The 17,067-nt window shown below is 36.7% G+C and overlaps 1 protein-coding gene and 1 long non-coding RNA gene across 2 annotated transcripts in view; one reads left to right on the top strand and one right to left on the bottom strand.

The window, feature by feature from the left end:
• Window positions 1-15,090, top strand: part of LOC136803256 (uncharacterized) — a 118,274-nt gene extending 103,184 nt beyond the window's left edge. Inside the window, exons 2-11 of the mRNA XM_067059987.1 lie at window positions 2,948-3,449; window positions 5,256-5,303; window positions 5,700-5,759; window positions 6,130-6,213; window positions 7,634-7,717; window positions 8,121-8,204; window positions 8,456-8,545; window positions 10,216-10,284; window positions 11,434-12,226; window positions 14,198-15,090. Of these exons, the coding sequence (XP_066916088.1) occupies window positions 3,014-3,449; window positions 5,256-5,303; window positions 5,700-5,759; window positions 6,130-6,213; window positions 7,634-7,717; window positions 8,121-8,204; window positions 8,456-8,545; window positions 10,216-10,284; window positions 11,434-12,226; window positions 14,198-15,014 (2,565 nt within the window). The 5' untranslated portion in view covers window positions 2,948-3,013 and the 3' untranslated portion in view covers window positions 15,015-15,090. The remainder of the gene's footprint in view (window positions 1-2,947; window positions 3,450-5,255; window positions 5,304-5,699; window positions 5,760-6,129; window positions 6,214-7,633; window positions 7,718-8,120; window positions 8,205-8,455; window positions 8,546-10,215; window positions 10,285-11,433; window positions 12,227-14,197) is intronic.
• The window catches only part of LOC136803270 (uncharacterized), a 225,700-nt gene that overhangs the window by 191,454 nt on the left and 17,179 nt on the right, over window positions 1-17,067 (bottom strand). The window lies entirely within an intron of this gene.

Consider the following 17,067-nt stretch of genomic DNA (forward strand, 5'->3'; position numbering starts at 1 on the left):
AGTTCTTAGATGAAAACAAAGACTGTCCAAAAGTCCTAGATTGTTATCGTAAAATATATCGGCTCTATCTATCCATCCATCTATAACATAATCCAAGTTAAAAACAGAACCAAATGAATCTGATCATTTTGAAAAACAAACCATCAATAGAACTGGTATTAGCACATTCTGTTAACCAAACACTACACGGCCATGCTATATTGATCAAACACTTCACAAGATGTCTATGCATTTCAATAAAGTGTTGATAACAGATAAGACAGAACGAATGAGGGTCATGACATGCTATTTACATTCTGAATAAAGAATTTAGTGCTCTCCGCCACGTTGTTTGCACTCTATATGTTGATAATTTGAATGCTGATTCCATTTCATTGAAGATTTTTTTATGAAAATAATAACAACAATCATTTTGTTGTCTTGAGAACTTTTTATATCACCGACGCTTGCCGGATGGGAATTTATGGTCAACAATGTTTTTCTATGCAGAAAACAAAGGATTACTTATTTTGGACGCCAAACATGTTTATTGTACAAAAACGTGTGTCAAACTTGAGCACGTTCAAGACGTAAAGGCCTTTCCCCTAAAGGGAAAAGCCACGTTAACTAAAATCGCTAACAACGTTAGCAAACAAGCTTTACACGTTGTTTTTATTAATAAGAACAAACTATATAAGAACATTAGGCTTCGATGGCCAAAATGTTAAGAACATTTTAAGGCTTCGCAGACCTTAAAACAGTCAATTTCTTAAGAAAATGGACAAAAATACATTAAAAATTGGGAAAATAAGAACATGTTAATAATTTTTTTAGGCTTAAAACTGAAAAAGTTAAGAACATCCGTAGGCTTCAAAAGTTTTAGATGTTCTTATAAAAAAGTGTGTAAAGATGTAAAGTAGGTCGCAGCCGTAGGCGACCCAAAGGCTCATCTTTCGATATCTATCTATCCGAATATAGAGGGAGGGCGCCACTGGATTGCCCCACTTAGCCTTAATCCCTATACCCCTAATTACTGAGCACCAGAGAAATCCTTTGTTTTCTACATAGGAAAACATTGTTGACCATAAATTCCTATCCGTCAAGCGTCGGTGATATAAAAAGTTCTCAAGACAACATAAAGTTGTTGTTATTATTTTCATAAAAATATCTTCAATGAAATGGAATCAACACTCAAATTATCAACAGATAGAGTGCAAATAACGTGGTGGAGACGCTTATTATTTTTGTACTGAGTATGAGGTCTTCTGATATGAACAGGCCAGGGATTGATCCGCGACCTTGCACACCGTGTAGCTGGATGCTCTTCATTCATGCTACGCTCGATGATGTAAAAGAATCAGGGGTTGCACACAATATAGAGGCAGACTAAATGGCTCGGCTAAATGAAGTGAATTTTTTCAAAAAATTTTAAGTTCGCTCAATTTGACTTTATGAAATATTCTTTCTTAGTTATTAAGAGTATCATTCCTAGCAAATATCATATACGGCGGACGGTTCGGTATGCGGGCAAATTTTTCAAAGACTTTTAAAAATTTTAATTTCTTGTACCATTCTATGGCTAATTATGACTTTTTTATTATAATATGACCAAACCGGTATATCAAAATGGATTCTGTTCAAATTATTGTATTATGATATACGGATGGCACTTCTCTCGGCTCTTATTATTTCTCTTCTCCTCTGGGTCAAAAGTCGCGCGTTCGCCAACTAGCCCCATCAGCCTACTGACCTACCTACTTTAGACAAAAAAAAAACACCAAATGGGCTTTGTTCTGGGAAACTCCCTCTATCGAATTCAGTTTTAGAAGGACACGCATCACCCAGGCTTTTTTGTTGGCGTCTACTCGGAAGAGCCCTCTTACAATTAATATTGGATCAACTTAAAAACAATGTATTGCCATAAAACGCACGTACTAACTAAAAACGAACAAAGAGCCAATTGAAACATCATTCATATAAAAATCTAACTTACTCTGGAAACTGAAAAAACACCCATGATTTAGCATTAACAAATGGCCAATGATCAAACATCGATTTTATAAGAACAAACTATATAAGAACACAAGGCTTCGCTGGCCAAAATGTTAAGAACAAGTTAAGAACATTTTAAGGCTTTGTGGACTCAAAAACACCCTATTTTTAATAAAAATGGTAAAAAATACTCACGAAATTGGGAAAATAAGAACATCTTAAGAACATTTTAGGCTTAAAGCCGGTGGTAAAAACTACTTAATTTTTAACCTATCAAAATTAAAGTAATGTTTGAATTCTCAGTGCAAAATATCAATGCACTTTTCAATCCCCACTGAGATTTAAACAAAAAGCATTGTAATTCAAATCACCCGTATAAAAACACCCCCTTCTCACTTACCCGGTAGGACTTTATTAGCCAGTGCTGTGGAGGTGAAAATACAGTATAGGTTTGAAACTCGATGCAGATTGATATCCCCATTTTTTATGGCTGGGGATTTGAATTCTGTTATTTTTAAGTCATAAAATCTAGTGGGGATGGAAAAAATAGCGCGATGCTTTGCAGTTTGAAGGAGTTTGGTTACGTTCAAAAAGCTTTTTTTATAAGCATAGGGGAAAATTGGGTCGAATCTCAATACACTTAGCAAAATTTGGTTTTCAGCCTCAAAATACGAAAGCTTTTTTCAAAACACCGTCAATTTTGACTTATTTTTATTTTCACTTTTACTTTTGTAATAATTCTCTTGTAGGTACAAGGTACAGTATTCGATCGACTTCATTTCCCAGTGTTGAGTCAAAATATTATTCGTCTACTTCCCTGTCTCATTGATCCAAAATTTGAATGAACATATTTCCCAGCTGAGAGCTTTGCTTACAAGCATTATGCTTTTAAAAATTGAAGAGTGCAGTGAAACTGCAAAGTGCCCTTACAGACACACCTTATAAATTGTTAAACATTTTGAAACATTCATTTCAGCCGAAATGCCCAACAACTACATGTCCGTTCTGTGACAAACCTCAAACAAACCTTAAAAGCCATGCTATGCGAAAGCATGGGCTGAAAGAAGAAAACGCATTGGCATTAAAAAGCCAATACAATCTGTACAAGGAACGTGCAATAAAGAGCGACGCTGATCGAAAATCAAAGAAGAGAATTAACAAAAGGAGATTGTGTCCTGTCCGAGGTTGCTCCAAAGCACCTAAAAAGTTAAATAACCATCTCAGGCAAACCCACCACGTAAAGAAAAAAGAAGTGTTTGATCGCCTTATGAGGAAGAGTGAGCTGTTGGTAGAAAGTTTCGACGATGATAGTGAAGATGCGGATGAATCGGAGCTGGAAGAGGAGTCCGATTATCTGGCCTTCAAGCAGATCCTCGTCAAAGAAAGACACTATCTGGAAACGATTGAGTCGAACTCAGGCTCAGACTCAGATCCTGACTGGTTGGTTTCAACTACGGACAGATGGAATGCAAAGAAAGGTAAAAATATTTATTGATGATCATGGACTTTTATAAAGTTAGAAAGTACAAAAGGCAATAAATCTCCCAAACATAAAGATAAAAACCCCTGACACTATGAAAAAAAGTTGCCAGGAAGATTGAGTCTAGCAAGAGAAAATTACCTCCAAATTATATTCCAAACAAGTCCAATTAAATCATACACGAAAACAACTAATATAAGTTCAGTCTTTTAATAAAGAATTGTCAGTAAATTTTCGATGTGCATAATCTTCCTTGGCTTTACTTTTAATCCCAGCTAAATCTCTAACTATTGTTCATCCCATCAGTAATGGCCATAAACTAGCAATATTTCTACGTTACTAGTTTACTACTAGTTTATTGATTTCGGCTAATCTTCTCTGCCAACAACGACATTGTAAAGTTGGGATTTTGATCTATAATTTCTTCCTATATTTGATCTTTTTCACACCATCTCTTATCATAGTCTAGCCACTAGTTAGTATAGCTAGTCGAGTCACATTTCCCATACATCAATTCACATCAGCAACGTACCAAAATTTTAAAGTCTCTACCGGTTATTAGAAAATTATACATGTGTAGTTTAGTCATGTTTAGCCAGTCACTGTTCATAGTTTTGCTTTTTTTTCTATATTTCCATTGAGTCATTCTGTAAAAAACTAACTTTTTCCACTCTTCTGCTCTGTCTTATACAGTTTAAAATCCAACTCATGTGATTTCTTCAATTCAAAGACGACCGTATCGACAAAAATCGTATGTTCAACGATAAGGCCTCACGCACGCTTTGATTAACACAGTTAAAAGAATATATCGCTAGCAAAATTTTTATTCTTCTAAAAATTATTTGTTTTTCAAGGGACAATTATTTACCTGGGACTGTCTTTATCTTTGAATACAGCTAGGTACACAAGTTTTGTAAAATAAAAAAGTATAAGTAATAGTTATCGCACGGTACCGAGTACAATATGGGATATATTTTTCTCGTTCAGATTTTTCTATATTTTCCTCGCCTTATTGTACGAGTAAAAGTGTGATAACTGGTTTATCGTCAACTTGAAAAATATAACCAAACTTTGTCTTTTCTATTTTTTTCTCTTTATCCCTTTAACTTCTGTTCGTATTTCTTAAGGTTCGACCTATTTGCCACGGGAAAAAAAGAAGGTTCGACCTATTTGCCAGATGTCGGCATATGCCGACATGGGTAAAAGGTAGCGATTTTGACTTCATTTTCTGAATAATATATGAAGTATCAGCCGAGGACTAAAATTTTGAATTGACCATTGTTGAATAGTTATTTTTCAACATAGAAAAGCTTTTAACTATTATCTTTCTTCATTTCAAACCATCTAATACAAAATCTTTGTAGAAGTGTCAAATTTTGCGTCAAAGAAATGCAAAGTGCCCTTGTCGGCAAATCCCGACTTCGGCAAAGAAAACGAAAATGCTCATGTCGCCATATGCCGACATCGGCAGTTAAAGGGTTATTGTGTTGTTTTTTTTTCCATGTTTTGATGACATCGACATCAAAATATTTGAAAATAGAATCGAATGGTCTTTAAAAATATCAAAAGATTGTTTTTATAACTTGTGAGTGTATTGAGAGTTTGAGAGGAAAAAGAAAACATTTACAGTATGAGAGCGAAATTGTACAAAATCTTATCTCTCGCTTACCAGAACTCTTATATTGAACGCGGTCTCGTATTTTACGTGTAAAATATGAAATACGGCATTTATCGCTTCTCTCTTAGCCAATCAGATTGCTTATATTTTTCAAGTTGACGATAAGGAACATTATTTTTGTTTTAGATAAGCTCAAAGAAAAACGCAGCCGAAAAAGATCACCTGATGATTCCGGTAAAATATTTCTATCGTAGCTTTTTCTTTACATACTTCTTAGACGAGATTTCAACAAGTTTATATTAACTAGCCTTAACTTTTATTAAAATACCACCGCAATAGAATGATCAGATAAATTGTTTTCAAAAGGAATGTTACTAAACTTACTGTCTCAAAATAATCTAAAATAACCATTTTCTGTAAAAAATAAAAAACAACAACATTTAAAATTAGCAAAAGCCATTTTCTGATTTCCCAAGTCATAATCTCAAAATTATAGCTGGCCGTTTTATAAAATATCCAAAGTCATAATCTCATCAAAATTAAATCAGAACTTTAAAATTTTCCATTTCATAGGTGAGGGACTAAACTGAATATTTTCCTTATGAATTTTTTTTGTGTTCTTAATTCCAGAAAAGATGAAAAGAAACCGTCATCAAAAAAGATCTCAAGTAGATTCTGGTAGAAATCAAGGTTTGTTAATATTCATACAACGATCTAATACTCTTCAATAGCCAATTGTAGGGGAAGCTTTGGGGGCATCATCTCAGAGAGAAAAAAAAATTATCGGATAATCCGATATGTAATTTTCAATATTTAGCCTGGAGATACCTTCTATGGTCCTAAGAAAACCTCTAAATCATTTTACCCAAATACCCAAAGACTGTGTAATAAAGACTCAGTTGAATCCAATATGCAAAAAATTTTGGGCTTGCGAGAAAAAATATTGGATGAGGCGTTGCCGATTCCCGTAGCCCGATATTTCGACCCTTCCATTTCCATTCATCAGGAGCATGTTATCTTGGATGTATTCTTATTACTAAATTTTATTTTCTCTTTCCAGAATCGGATTCGTCTTCATCTACATCGTCGAGTGATGGAGAAACAGAGGAACATAAAAAAACTGATTCAAAAATTCGGAAATCAGGTATGCTTATTTATACGTGACACAAAATGATGCTGTACCAAATGTCACAATTCCAAACGTCCAAAAGATCCATTTAGCGCGTGTCTACTCAATTTATTTCGAAGCGGAAAGTTGACTGAGTCTTGCAGACTGTGGTGTTTTTCGAAAAGATTTGAGAATTTTGGGATCCTTATAGGGATTTTTTTCTCAAAGTTTAGGCTTTTGAATTTATGGTTCCTTGCAACCCCACGGGGGGGGGGGGGTGAAATTAAATGTAATGCATTTTCGACCACGAGCAGGACTTTTGAACTCAAAAAAAGACTCTTAAGGGCTCTGACCATAGTGAATTTTTCATAAATGCTGTGTTTAAAATGTGTTTTCTGACTGATGTAACCAACAAAACTATGACATGTTATACATTTTCTGTTAGACAAACTATTCCTGAATCTGAAAATTCAAAAACTGCATTGGAAAAATTTGATGAAGAAGAAAATGAAGACTTTTGCGAGGAAGAGTATTTCAACTTTGAAGAGCTTAGTTTCGGCGAAGAAAAAACATTTAAAAAAATTTTTCGCAGTAGATGGTGTATCTTTTAAGCTGGGTGTCCACTGGAAAAAGTAAGTTCATCGCGAATTTTTTGTCGCAAAAAATAAATCCAGACAGATGTCTGGAATCAAAAACCTATTGTTTTATTTGCGATAGGGCGAAAACAAATTAGCGATGAAAAATGAAAACATTTTCATTCTACATCGTTTATTATTTTCTACTTCGTCGTAAAAAAGAACAAGTAGATTTTTAATTCCAGACATATGTCTGGATTTATTTTTTACAACAGGTATTTGCGACAAACTTATTTTTTTTCAGTGGACACCCAGCTTTACTGAATAATAAAAATTTTTGCGGAAAATCTTTGTAAATGCTTCTTTGTCTCGAAATCTTCAAAATAGTGGTTTTTCATCAATTTTTTATCTGGATTTTGTTTAAAAAAACAGTCATAACTTTTGACACATCTTTTTAGAAAAATTTTTCGCAAAATTTAAAATAGTTCAATTCTTTGCGGACAGTTTGAAAAAAGTTCGAAACAAAAAGGTTAATTACCTATTAAAACTTAGCACTTTTTATAAAAGAAGGTGATATGCAACATATTATTAACGTCTTTTTAAAGTTCATAACGTCATTTCTGCAATTAAGTTCTTAATTACTCTTAAGGGGTTTGATTAAAAAGCAATTTATAAAGGCAATTCTTTGTTAAAAGTGTTAAAGAATCTAAAACATAACTTTTATGCTCAGATACTAAAATCATCAATTTTCTGACTATGGTCAGAGCCCTTAACTGTACCCTCAATTTGCCTAGGTACTCCCCTGGATTTCCTTAGCTTCTGTTTTTCTATTTCTGATATTGAATGTATTCTTGTTACTAAATTTTATTTTCTCTTTCCAGAATCGCTTTCGTCTTCATCTGCATCGTCGAGTTATAGAGAAACAGAGGAGCATAAAAAAACTGATTCAAAAATTCGGAAAGCGGGTATACTTATTTATATATGACACAAAATAATACTGTACTTAATGTCACAATACCAAAAGATCCATTTAGTGCGTGTCTACTCAATTTATTTCGAAGCGGAAAGTCGACTGAGTCTTGCAGACTGTGGTGTTTTTCGAAAAGATTTGAGAATTTTGGGATCCTTATAGGGATTTTTTTCTCAAAGTTTAGGCTTTTGAATTTATGGTTCCTTGCAACCCCACGGGGGGGGTGAAATTAAATGTAATGCATTTTCGACCACGAGCAGGACTTTTGAACTCAAAAAAAGACTCTTAACTGTACCCTTCATTTGCCTAGGTACTCCCCCTGGATTTCCTTAGCTTCTGTTTTTCTATTTCTGATATTGAATGTATTCTTGTTACTAAATTTCATTTTCTCTTTCCAGAATCGCTTTCGTCTTCATCTACATCGTCGAGTGATGGAGAAACAGAGGAACATGAAAAAACTGATTCAAAAATTCGGAAAGCAGGTATATTTATTTATGTATGACACAAAATAATACTGTACTTAATGTCACAATTCCAAAAGATCAATTTATTTCGAAGCGGAAAGTCTTGCAGACTGTGGTGTTTTTCGAAAAATTCTGTGAATTTTGGGATCCAAAAAGTGCAAAGCTTTGGAACTGAAAGGGTTAAAAGCGGTGAAATACAATTTTCAAAATTCCAAAATCCACTCATGGTAACATGTTTCTAGTACACCTTTCAACTTCGAATTCTCAAGGGACTGAAGAAATTGCTCGAGATGATTACGAATCAGAAGATTTATTCGAACCTTATGACAAGAAGGAATGTTCTGTCCAGGTTAAAAAAGGTAAATCTTTGTTCCTCATCCTAATTCATCCCTCGAAATTCGTAAAATGGATTAATTATATAGATGCTCACTATAATCTTTTTTATTGTATGCATGCTGCTCTATACTGATACGAAGTAAGCATCGTTAAGTTTAGAGTAACACAAAACTTTAAAGATGACATTACTGGGAAAAGGTACTACTTCTGATGCTGTTAGTGTTTAAAAGAACGATAAATAGAGGTGCTTGTCCTTTTCTTCATTGTCTTTTAAGATTGAAAAGAGAAAAAAAACTTTACAGGCAGCTGGAAATTGACGTCAATTCCATTGAGTTTAAAGCCCCGAAGGGGCTAGACTAGAGTCTACTCGTGGCTGAACTTTGCTTTCTGATGATTTTTGATGACGCTGAGTTCAGTGGAGTAGACTAGGAGCTATTGACGAAAACGCCATTTTGACCAAAATTTCCAAAAAACAAAAAAACTACTTTGAGTTGAAAAATGAGGATTAGAAAGAAGAACCAACATAAACTAAAGGTTTACAATACCTTACATTGAAAAAAATTATCACTCCTTTCATTGATTAGCAGACCACTTTTAGAGTCTGGCTGGGCAGAATAAAAATTAGAATGGCGCCTTATACTTCCAGGCCACTTATCAGCGTCATCCAGTCTACCAGCAAGCTCTAAGTGGCCTCCAGGCTACGAAGGGGCTAGAGGAGAAACTTCTGGATGAGGCTACTTATTTCCCATCAAGAACACTCGCGCATGGTTTTTACAAAAACGCCGGATTGAAAGTAAAATCTATCGCTAGATAGCTAGCACAATGTAGTCCTTAAAAACAAATAAAACGCTAGATACAATCCGTCGTCATGATTACAGCGCGTTCCAGAAGCGTTCTGGATGGGAAATGAGTTGCTTCACTGTTTCTTGCCTGGGAAAGATTAGAGACTCTACTCGAGGTATAAACAAATCATTTTTGATATATTTCACGAAAATCCTCATAAGATTAGCTATATCGATGAAACTTTCAGGAAATGTTTCAAATAGGATAGCTGTTACATCTGCAAAGTTTGAATGGTATAGCACAAGTAGAAAAGGCTACGTCAAAATTTCAATTTCAATTTCAGACCCTTTTTCGACACACCTGGCATAACTCATCTTTTTAGAACTCCTTTAAAACAAATGAAATTCGGGGGAGGGGGACTAGTCAAAACAGGTGACGGGTATGTGCGACCCATAAGTGTACAATTTTTCATAGCTCAAAAGTCCCTCAAAGGGGTAGAAATTCATAGGTCAGTTTCTTAAAGGTCCCAAAACCACTAAAATCCAAAATTCCTCTCACCAAGGATCACAATTTCCAAAAATTTTGACTAAAATTTCGTGAAAATCACCCAATTTGGGCAAAATCTCTCAAAGGTCCCAAAAATGTCAAAATTCAGTCTCTCAAAGGGTCAATTTTCAATTTTTGGCTCGAACATACCCGTCACCTCTCAAACCTAGTACACCCGGGAGAAAATCTATTAGCTAAAACACAAACAACATGATCATCCGTGGGAAAGAATAGCTCTCCATATTTTAGCGTAATTTAACTTCTTTATATCTTCGTGGAAAGTATTTCCAAGATTAAGCTGTTTCCGTAAGTATTTCATCTAAGATAGCTAACCAACTCTTTTCCAATTTTTCATTTTTTTCAGCACAAAACTTTACCCATCCTGATGATGTAAATGATATTTACGAGGAACAGTCTGATCCAGTCGAAAATGGTGAGTAGTAGTTTTAAACGAGGGCAAAAGAATCGTCTGAAAAAATAATCGAGGAAAGGAAAAACTTTCTTCATTAGGCTGATTTTATCTTATCTAGTCTCATCATTGATCTTTGTCCCAGGGGTTACGCTGGGTTGTCCCTGTAGCTTTTGATTATTTTATACAATTTTGGCGCCCTTTAAGAGCTTTATACCTAGTTTTAATTAAAATAGAGATATTTTCGCGCACAATGAAAAAAACCGCTTGCCAAAAACATGAAATTTTTCCCGGGCAAAAGTTCCTTTCTCTAAAAAGCTGAATTTGTTAAAACCAAATTTTGTTTGTGAGTGATGTAGATAGTTATATTTGCTCATTTTTTGCTCTAATGGTACCTCAAGGGGATTAATTTTCGCGGGGATTATATTTCGCGAATTTCGTGAGTTTTTCCGAAATTCGCGAAAATTAATCCTCGTGAAAATTTTAAAAACCTTTGGATTCACGAAATTCGCAAAATATAATCCTCCCGAAAAATTTAACATCATAATTTTTGCCTGAATGTGAATCTCTAGGAAAATGAAAGAAATTCGGTCAAAAAGGGGCTGATTCGCGAAATTTTATCCTCGCGAAAATTTTCATTTTCTGTGCTCGCGAAAATAAGTCCCGCGAAAATTAAATTATTTCGCGAAAAAATTGTCTCGCGAAAATAAGTTCCTGCGAAAATTGATCCCCTTAAGGTACATAGTGATGTATACTTTCAACATTTACCGGGTTAGAGCTAGAGAAAAAACATAGTTTAGTCTAGAGAAACCTCCCCCCTACCTTAGGTTCCTTCCTCTTTCAAAATTTTAGGCAACCCCCTGAAAACTGGAGTGTCAACGGAGTTTTTTCCGCTCTTTCAAGGCATTATGAAAACGTCCTCTTCTCAACAAAAAAATATCTTACCCCTTTCTGAGATTTTTTGAACATCGCTACCCCCCCCCACCTTTATAAAGGGGATAAGGGTGGTGTGAACTATGAAAAAGAGGAAATGAAAATAGATTACTAGTGTTCCCTTTTGCTTGTTTTGGCTTTATTTTGTTAGTTTGGAATGTTGTTGAGTCTTCAAAAGAAATATTTATGAACTAAAGTTTTTACATAAATAGTAAATTCATCTCCGTTTTTAAATTTCAGCTGACAACGTGACTGAGGACATCTGTGAGGATGACGAAGACGATGATGCTCATCTACTCTTCGTGCCTTGGAAACGATCAGTATTTGACGAATTTAAATCCTGGCTCCAGTCACCTGATGGTGGTTTGAAAAAACCTCGTCAGGCTGAGCAACATAAAAACCAAGCCACGGTCATATTGAAAGAGGCCAGCTCTGATCAATTTGAAATGAAATACCTATTTGATAGGAAGGCCATCAGGGACAAATGGTTGGCTGAATTTGATCTCAATCGGGCACCTGGTACCGTAAAATCATATCTGTATTCTCTTCGCTTTTTCTACAAATTTATTGAGACCGACCATCCAGAGTCCCTGACACAATTTGAGTCAAAGTGTCAGGAGATGAAAAACTTAATGGACTCCTGGATAACCGTGTACCGTAAGAAACAAAAAGAGCGGACTTGGAAGAACGAAGTCAAGCAAATTCAGGAAATGCTGACACCTGATGACATCTTGAAGTTTGATCAATCTGCGCAGGTGAAGTCCACTCTGGCATCACTCTGCTCAAAACCAAGCAGCCTCTCGATGACGAATTTTGTCAATGCCAGGGATTATATCATTACGTCGATGTGTCTTGATAACGCGGCCAGAAGTGGAGCTTTGGCTAATATGACTCTGCACGAGTTCAAAAACGGATTGGTCGATGGTGATTCCTTCAATATCAGTGTTATTGACCATAAGACGTTAGATACTTCTGGTCCGTGTGTCATCTCTTTGACGGCTGAGCTGTACAAATCGGCAAAAGTTTACATAAGGTACGTTTTATCATACAACATGTCTAATTATTTTGGTGCATCCATTCAAATTAGGGAAATTTCTGTAAACAATCGCGCCGAGAATATAATTATCTTTCTTATTTACTGAAAAGAATTGGTATTAGAGCGAGCTCCGCGAACCGTGACATATACCTTGACACTCGAATGACACTGGAAAAACGGTGTTCTCGCGAGACCAATAAACTCTTCTCGAGATGCATAAAAGCATTGCAAGCCTTGGGTGGTTTCACACTGAAAATTTCAAGCTTATGGGCTTAACGTGTTTAATCATAAAAATGTTTGTTGATAAAACAAAGAAAGTCTAGAAAAGAAAAGCATTTTTACTGCTTCTTGCTGGAATGCACGTGAAGGGTTCAAGCGAAGGGTTCGAACAGCTTCAAATATTGCTTTGTCGCTTTTAATAATAGATCTTCTTTGATTAAAAGTCATAATTCCCATTGTCTTAAAGGTCCGGGGGCGTGCTAGGGTTGCGAGCTGACGGGTATGTACCGCCCGACTTTCCATGGATGGGCCCTTAGAGGGACTAAAACCGACCCTTAGAGGGACTGAAATCGAGGAAAAAACCGATTTTTCGTGAATTTTGTGACTCTTTTTGGGACTTTTTTGCTTAATATTTAGCCTTTTCAGCGTCAAGAAATTAGGTTTGGCTGTTTTTACAACCCTTAGGGGGACTGAAATTAGATTTTGTGATTTTTACAACCCTTAGCGGGATTTTGAAGGTCCAAAAAGGCACCCTTAAGGGCGGCACATACCCGTACCCTTCACTTGCCTAAGTACCCCTCCCCTGGGCTTAAAGGTAGGGTAGGGGTGCCCTTTAAAACAAAAGATTTTATTAAGGAAGCTTAAACAAAAGATGCGTGCAATGAGCAAAGGTTTTGCGATTTAAAACACAGATAATTCATCAACAAACGTAAGATGAGTTGAAAATCAAATTAACAGTTTTTCTATTAAATCACGTATAAGAAACAAATTTATCCTTATAAATGTTGGCTCTCGCAAAAAAAACTTGAGTTTTAAAAGCGAAATTACAACAAATATTTTTAGGATTTCGAGTGATGAACGCGTAGGTATGAATATCAATATCGACCAATGATAAGCAAAATAGGAAAAATTAATAAAAAATCAACCAATGAGAAGCCTTAAGCAAAATCAATTAGTGTCTTACTAGACGGTTCCCGTCGTCGCAAACGCCGGTTAAGTGCGTTGCTTACGCATGAAAAAGGATTAGATCTTACCTAAATATTTCGCTTAGACGAAAAGCCTCTTGACAAAATTCTTCTAAAAATGAGGCATCGGCACGCGTATCGAACGTGCGAACTATGGCTGTTAAAAATCTTTCGAGCTAAATGAATTTAAAAATTCGTCTAGGAACTTCGTCACTCGCTGAATTTGTATTGCGGGAAAGCGCCCCCGGAAAGGTGTAGGTCAATTTTAAGTAAAAATTGCAAAATTTTTGCCTTTTTTACGCTGTCCCTTTTAACACCGGTCCATATTACGCCACGAGCCCAAAATAACGCCAATAAACCTGTCTAGATCTACCCATAGTAGAGGCCACTAGCCTCACTTCTCAAATTTTGATCTTCTGAATATGAGGAACAATAATCAACCATAAAATCCCTTTGCACACGGGAAGCTTTTTCGCGACATTTTGGCCTTTACTGTTTACTACCACACCGTTGTATCAGAGTAATGGTACTCAATTCCACTCACATGGCATGGGTTGACCTGGGTGACGGTGTATTCACTTGCAAAGTGAATAGTAGTGCCACGGCGAACGTCAAAGCCTGTCCTCCAAGATGGGAATCAGGAAGCAGAGGGCGAAAAAATTTACTAAATTTTAAAAGCAGTGGGGGCGAGCAGAGGTTTCCAAAAGGGTTGGTCGGGTGACAGCAAAGCAATATTTTTTAAGTCTAGCACCGGTATATAATATCTTCTATACTTTATTTATAGGCATATGCGCAACAAACTTGATGGCGTAGACAAATCCAAAACCAGCCCAGTTTTTGTTTCCTGGAACGGAAACAAAATGAGCAGCTCAATGGTAACTGGGCAAATTAAATCTTTTTGGACCAAATGTGTTGGGTTGACGGAAAAGAAACCGACTTTCAACGCCACAAAAGTTCGAAAGTATGCAGTAACGAAAACCTACGAAGAAAATCCGGGCATGAAAAAAGATTTGGCAATGTTAATGTGCCATTCCGAAAAAACGGCAGCAAAGTCGTACTACTTACAAGAGAAGAACAAAAATGCTGCCAAAACGTCGCAGACGTTACGCCAAATCATGCGGAGCAACAACTCCTCAAAGGACGAGGAAGAGGTTTTGAAGGAGGCTTTTCCCGATTGCTTTAAATTAGGTAAAGCAACACTTGCCTTGATAGATGAAAAGGGACGAGAAAAACTAAATTCAACACTCCAAGAGCTAAGTGATATCCAGCTGAGGAATAAAATAAACTATATGCTCAAAAAATCGGAGAAAGAAAAAGAAAATGTAAGTGAAAGTGATGGTGACAGTGATTTTATACCGGAGGAAGAGGACGAGAAAGAAGCATCTATCAACATGAACCGAGCTGATTTTACTATCCAGGAGAACAATCTGGTAAACAAACATTTTAAAGATCTTATCGAAAGCAAAGTCGTAATCAGAAGAAAGGAAGTTGGAGACCGATGTCAAAAATATTGCCCACAACTTTTGGAGAAGTATGGAGAATATAAAATAAGTGAGAAAGTTCGGAAGGAGAGAAAAAAGTATCACAAGAACGACAATTGAAAACTTGATGTGTTACCATAATTTTTTAAGAAGTTTTACGCCTAGGTAAGTGAGTCTCTTGGAGTGTGAAGCTTGATCTGATGCCTCAAGGTTGGCGGGCCTGCTAGTAACTTGCTTGACTGGGGGTGAACGCAGGTGCCTCTAATAGCTGAGGTCGAAGAGATCGCAAAATACTCTAAGGGCTCATTTGCTTTTGATCTCGGCTTTTGGTTCAAAAAGGAATGAAATGTTATTTAATTTTTGATAAGATTAGGCAACTTTTCTCGGGTTTTCTCGGTCTTGGTATCTGAGTTTCTTAGAATGTGGAGCTTGATCTAAGGCCTTAGGGTTAGCGGGCCTGCAAGTAACTTGCTTGACTGGGGGTGAACGCAGGTGCCTCTAATAGCTGAGGTCGAAGAGATAGCAAAATACTCTAAGTGCTCATTTGCAGTTGATCTCGGCTTTTGGTTCATAAAGGAATGAAATTTTATTTAATTTTTGAAAAGATAAGGCAACTTTCTCGGGTTTTCTCGGTCTCGGTATCTGAGTTTCTTAGAATGTGGAGCTTGATCTAAAGCCTTAGGGTTAGCGGGCCTGCAAGTAACTTGCTTGACTGGGGGTGAACGCAGGTGCCTCTAATAGCTGAGGTCGAAGAGATAGCAAAATACTCTAAGTGCTCATTTGCATTTGATCTCGGCTTTTGGTTCATAAAGGAATGAAATGTTATTTAATTTTTGAAAAGATAAGGCAACTTTCTCGGGTTTTCTCGCTTGGCATCTGAGTTTCTTAGAATGTGGAGCTTGATCTAAGGCCTTAGGGTTAGCGGGCCTGCAAGTAACTTGCTTGACTGGGGGTGAACGCAGGTGCCTCTAATAGCTGAGGTCGAAGAGATCGCAAAATACTCTAAGGGCTCATTTGCTTTTGATCTCGGCTTTTGGTTCATAAAGGAATGAAATGTTATTTAATTTTTGATAAGATTAGGCAACTTTCTCGGGTTTTCTCGGTCTTGGTATCTGAGTTTCTTAGAATGAGGAGCTTGATCTAAGGCCTTAGGGTTAGCGGGCCTGCAAGTAACTTGCTTGACTGGGGGTGAACGCAGGTGCCTCTAATAGCTGAGGTCGAAGAGATCGCAAAATAATCTAAGGGCTCATTTGCTTTTGATCTCGGCTTTTGGTTCATAAAGGAATGAAATGTTATTTAATTTTTGATAAGATTAGGCAACTTTCTCGGGTTTTCTCGGTCTTGGTATCTGAGTTTCTTAGAATGTGGAGCTTGATCTAAAGCCTTAGGGTTAGCGGGCCTGCAAGTAACTTGCTTGACTGGGGGTGAACGCAGGTGCCTCTAATAGCTGAGGTCGAAGAGATAGCTAAAGACTCTATGTGCTCATTTGCAGTTGATCTCGGCTTTTGGTTCATAAAGGAATGAAATTTTATTTAATTTTTGAGAAGATAAGGCAACTTTCTCGGGTTTTCTCGGTCTCGGTATCTGAGTTTCTTAGAATGTGGAGCTTGATCTAAAGCCTTAGGGTTAGTGGGCCTGCAAGTAACTTGCTTGACTGGGGGTGAACGCAGGTGCCTCTAATAGCTGAGGTCGAAGAGATAGCAAAATACTCTAAGTGCTCATTTGCAGTTGATCTCGGCTTTTGGTTCATAAAGGAATGAAATTTTATTTAATTTTTGAAAAGATAAGGCAACTTTCTCGGGTTTTCTCGGTCTCGGTATCTGAGTTTCTTAGAATGTGGAGCTTGATCTAAAGCCTTAGGGTTAGCGGGCCTGCAAGTAACTTGCTTGACTGGGGGTGAACGCAGGTGCCTCTAATAGCTGAGGTCGAAGAGATCGCAAAATACTCTAAGGGCTCATTTGCTTTTGATCTCGGCTTTTGGTTCATAAAGGAATGAAATGTTATTTAATTTTTGATAAGATTAGGCAACTTTTCTCGGGTTTCTCGGTCTTGGTATCTGAGTTTCTTAGAATGTGGAGCTTGATCTAAAGCCTTAGGGTTAGCGGGCCTGCAAGTAACTTGCTTGATTGGGGGTGAACGCAGGTGCCTCTAATAGCTGAGGTCGAAGAGATAG

This window comes from Clytia hemisphaerica, unplaced genomic scaffold (assembly GCF_902728285.1).
Source record: "Clytia hemisphaerica strain Z4C2 unplaced genomic scaffold, Clytia hemisphaerica genome assembly, whole genome shotgun sequence".
Classification (NCBI taxonomy): Eukaryota; Metazoa; Cnidaria; class Hydrozoa; order Leptothecata; family Clytiidae; genus Clytia; species Clytia hemisphaerica.